Source organism: Oratosquilla oratoria, chromosome 28 (assembly GCF_046742065.1).
Source record: "Oratosquilla oratoria isolate Oo_2021 chromosome 28, ASM4674206v1, whole genome shotgun sequence".
Lineage (NCBI taxonomy): Eukaryota > Metazoa > Arthropoda > Malacostraca > Stomatopoda > Squillidae > Oratosquilla > Oratosquilla oratoria.
In genome coordinates, this window is record NC_134804.1 from 21,464,772 (window position 1) to 21,469,643 (window position 4,872).

Sequence of the window (4,872 nt, forward strand, 5' to 3'; positions counted from 1 at the left end):
AAAGTTATCGCATATATATACATATATATATATATATATATATATATATATATATATATATGTATATATACTGTACATATATATATATATATATATATACATATATATATGTGGGTGTGGGTGGGTGGGTGTACACACACACACACACACACACACACACACACACACACACACACACACACACACACACATACACACACACACACACACATAAATATATATATATATATATATATATATACATATATATATACATATATATATATGTATATGTTTGTATACCGCGGGAGTAAATTTTCTCTTAGGCAGGCTTGGTTAAAAGCAACTGCAAATTCAGCACTGATCAATTTCTTCTTCAGAGTTTCCAACTTCCTGAAGGTATCCTTTATAGCAAGGGGTAAAGCAAAGAGAAGATTTCCTATTCCGGTCATTATTGACGTTTCGACTCTACCTGAGTCATTATCAAAATACAAAGATGGACGGAATTCTAGCGGATGAGACGAAGTTTCAGAGGCTGACCCGTGACCCAACCCTAACCACCGTAAGGAAGGCCAACAAGATCATAGATGCCGTCAACGCTCGTGTAGATGGATTAAAGCTACATAAGATCTCGGGAGACTTTAGGCCTGGTTACCTGTATGGGAACGTTAAAACCCATAAAATAAGTAACCCCCTCCGACCTATCATCTCTCAAATTCCGACTCCCACGTACCAGCTGGCCAAGAGACTCAACGCTTTATTGACGCCCCTCGTTCCAGCCGACTACTGCTACAGGTCATCCACAGAATTCCTGGACTGCGTTAACAGTGCCCCTGCCAAAGGAGAAATGGCATCTCTCGATGCTGAATCGTTATTTACCTGTGTTTCGGTACCTAGAACGATCGACTACATCTGTGATCATGTGTACAGGTCATCTGCCCACCCCCTACTCGCAATTGATGAATACCACCTCCGAGAACTCTTGAGGATATGCACGCAGGAGTCCGCCTTCAGATGCCCCCGTGGAAACCTGTATCAGCAGAAAGATGGAGTCTCTATGGGGTCGCCTTTAGGCGTCCTCTTCGCCAACTTCTTCATGGGATCTGTAGAGAAGGAGGCGTTCAGCAGGATCCAGCAGCCGATGACATATGGTAGATACATCGACGACATCTTCGTGAGAACCCGGACCAGTGAGGAACGCGAGGAACTACGCCAGCTTCTTCAAGAGATCTCTGGACTTCGGTTCACGACAGAGGAAGCTGAAAATGGTACCCTGCCTTTCCTGGACGTCCTCCTCACGCAAGAAGGTGACCATATGAAGACCGAGGTATATGTCAAGCCTACCAACCCCGGACTATGCCTGAGCGGTGAAAGTGAATGCCCACAGCAGTACAAGGACTCTACCATTGCTTCCTTCTACAGAAGAGCCCTTACCCATTGCTCTTCATGGACGTCTACGCAGAAGGAGTTCGACCGAGCAACACAAATGTTGGTTAACAATGGACATTCCAATCAGGATTGCCAACGTGTCCTGCGTACTGTTCTAAACAAATGGTACGTGGGACAACAAGCCGTGGTTGAAGAAGGAACCACTCACAGCCTCTTCTATAGAGCTTTCATGTCTTCCGCTTACCGTGAAGAAGAGAAGAGTGTGAGAAATATAATTAATAGGAATGTTCATGTTACTAACCCTGTGGACCGTGTAAAGCTGGTAGTGTACTACAGGAACAGCCGCACAAAGGACCTCATCATGAAGAACGATGGCTCACCACGCCCTGGAGATATGGAAAGTACCTGCCTTGTGTACAAATTTTCTTGCCCAAATAGGGACTGTACGCCCTACGACGCTTACATAGGGTTGACTACTACCAGACTCTCCAGGCGCCTGAGCTATCATCTGACTCAAGGAGGTCCCAAACGTCACTTCCTGGAGAAACATGGCCAGCATCTCACAGGTGATGTCATTCGGCAGAACACTGTCATCATTCAGAGAGAGTCCGACAAGAACCGCCTTGCCTACCTTGAAGCTTTATATATTGCGGATAGTAGGCCGTCTCTGAATTCCCACCAAGACGCCCCTACTATACTGCCTAGTATTAAGCCATTTAGGAGAAGCAAGCCCCGAGGCAGGACAGAAAACATCACACTACACCCCCGGGGTAGCGGGGCTCGAGAGAGCGGACAAGCCAGCCAATGAGCGTACGTGGGAAACTGTCCCGCCCTCTCAACCATGAGGGGACCAAAAAAGGTCATCCTTCCAGCCAATCACACGCTGTGTTTCTGTATCTTTGTAATATATAAACTCTTGCATTTGTTCCATCTTTGTATTTTGATAATGACTCAGGTAGAGTCGAAAAGTCAATAATGACCGGAATAGGAAATCTTCTCTTTCCTTTACCCCTTGCTATAAAGGATACCTTCAGGAAGTTGGAAACTCTGAAGAAGAAATTGATCAGTGCTGAATTTGCAGTTGCTTTTAACCAAGCCTGCCTAAGAGAATATATATATATATATATATATATATATATATATATGTATATACATATATATACATATATATATATGTATATATATATGTGTATATATATATATATATATATATATATATATATATATATATATATATAATATATATATACAGAAGAGCCAAAACAGGCACTTAAATGAATAAGTACTGAATGAATGACAAAGTGAGTTATGTTATTGTCTAAAGACGTTAATGTCTACTCAATAGCAATTGGCAATCAGTTTCCCTAAAATCTTGTTGATAAAATGCGTATTTGAGGCTTTGCAACACACCTTATACCCAGCTGCTTCTCTTTTGACAAAGTATTTCAACAAAGGCCTAGGATAGCAAGTGTCAGTGAATCCGCATTCTATTACATTTACAACAATATTGCACAGAATGTATTTCGGTGAGGGAGAAACATTTTCACATTGTTAAGCTTAGTTCTCTGTTTGGCTTGTCGAAATTCATGTATAAAGAAACTTTCACAAGATTTTTTTTTTTTGGGGGGGAAGGGGAAGTAAAATCAAGTCGCTTTGGACTCTTAAACTGATATATTTAGAAGAGCTCATTTCGGATGAATATATGAAGATTCATATATTTATATAATTCGCAACGGTAATATTTACTACGTTCCACTTCTCCAACCAAGCAAAACACACCTGTGTCCCAAACATTGTTATAGACATCAATTAGGTATCATAGATAATTGCAAATATTTCACATAGTCTCATTTCTAATTCATTTCTCATTCCCATCCTATTTGATAGGATCTTATTTTTTAAAGAAATTATTCACCTTCAATAGCTTCGTTATCTAAGGTGTCCAATTAGCCTAGAATGTGTTCATGAATTCTAAATCGCAGTCATTTGGGCTCACTGCCGGATGCGGTGGCAGGGCTCTAGTGACGTCATGTCGCTTCCTTGTCCTATTTGCTCAGCGTCATTTGACGGAACGGAGGCGACAATGGCCACTCTGCAGGTCGCAAGTCTCAATGTCCTTGCGTCTGTAACATTCAGGTCTGCAGTGAGCGACGCTACGATGATGCAATACTAAATAATAACTTCACTAATGCATTCTCTTATGAAGATGTATACCTCAGACAAGTTTTCTGACACGCAAAGCAAATCAGATTTCAGGAGTGATAGCCCAGTCATTATTTTCCCGATATATTTTGAGTGTCCATGTTTACAATTATTTTATAATATGGTTCACAAATAGTTTCAGAGACAATGACAGACTAGGAAGAGCACAATAACAATACTGCATCTTAATAAGGTACAATTTCTTATATTTTAATGGTTCATTCCTCTAATTCATGTGCCAGTTTTGCCCAAATTTACTCCAATGACTAACATAATTTCCATATCTAAAAAAATTCTGATAATTCAAAATGAAAAATCTATAGCTATTACACCAGATTCAAGCAGCAGTATATCATATGAAAATAAGCTAAATGTATTGAAACACGTTTCCTGTAGAAATCAAAGACACAGGATGAATATTATATATTTGAAAACATGAGAATTTAACATCTTTTTACGAGAAAGGCAAGAGAGTCATGATAATAGGGAGTACGTTTAATAAAATAGTAGGTGTAAGCATATTCCAACACAACTATTCCAACACAATGTAAATAAATGAAATAAACTTTCCATGAAGAATATATGTATGTTATATTGTTCTAAGTTTTAATATTCTATAAGATTGGAAACTGGTATGTTATAACACATTTGTAAATGTTCACTATAAACCCACTATTCCTGTACTTCCGATATTATTTCTCCGATAGTGGGTTTATAGTGAACATTCTATAAAATATACCGCAATGTCTTTACATTTGTTAAATTTTTTATCAATTCATTCGTTTGTTAATTTCTTTTGTTTGTTTACGTGTTTATGTTCTTGTTTAGTTACTTATTTATTCCTTCATCGAATTTTGCATTTTTATTAGTTCATTTATCTATTGATCTAATGATTAATCAGATCTCCAATTCATTCGTTTGTTCATTTCTTTTGTTTGTATACGTGTTTATGTTCTTGTTTTGTTACTTATTTATTCCTTCATCGAGTTTTGCATTTTTATTAGTTCATTTATCTATTGATCTAATGATTAATCAGATCTCCAATTCATTCATATATTTCTACTTTTGTCCATCTATTTGCCTAATCATTTGTTGTATTTATTTTTTTCGTTGTCCCCTTAGCATTTGGCATCTACATAGATTGATATAGAGACTCTTGCCGGCATCATTTTCTATTGTCAATCATTATGTCATAAAGCGTGATCGCTGACAAGATACTTTTCGTTTCATAGCGAGGTTTGATGTAATATGTATACATATAGATTGTACGTGTGCGTACATATAATTTGTTCTATTGTTAAA

At 38.2% G+C, this 4,872-nt stretch overlaps 1 protein-coding gene across 1 annotated transcript in view; it reads left to right on the forward strand.

Moving 5' to 3' along the window:
• The first annotated feature begins 475 nt into the window (after positions 1 to 475).
• LOC143040459 (uncharacterized) overlaps positions 476 to 4,872 on the forward strand; it is a 12,403-nt gene continuing 8,006 nt past the window's right edge. Inside the window, exon 1 of the mRNA XM_076211553.1 lies at positions 476 to 1,153. Coding sequence (XP_076067668.1) covers positions 476 to 1,153 — 678 coding nt within the window. The remainder of the gene's footprint in view (positions 1,154 to 4,872) is intronic.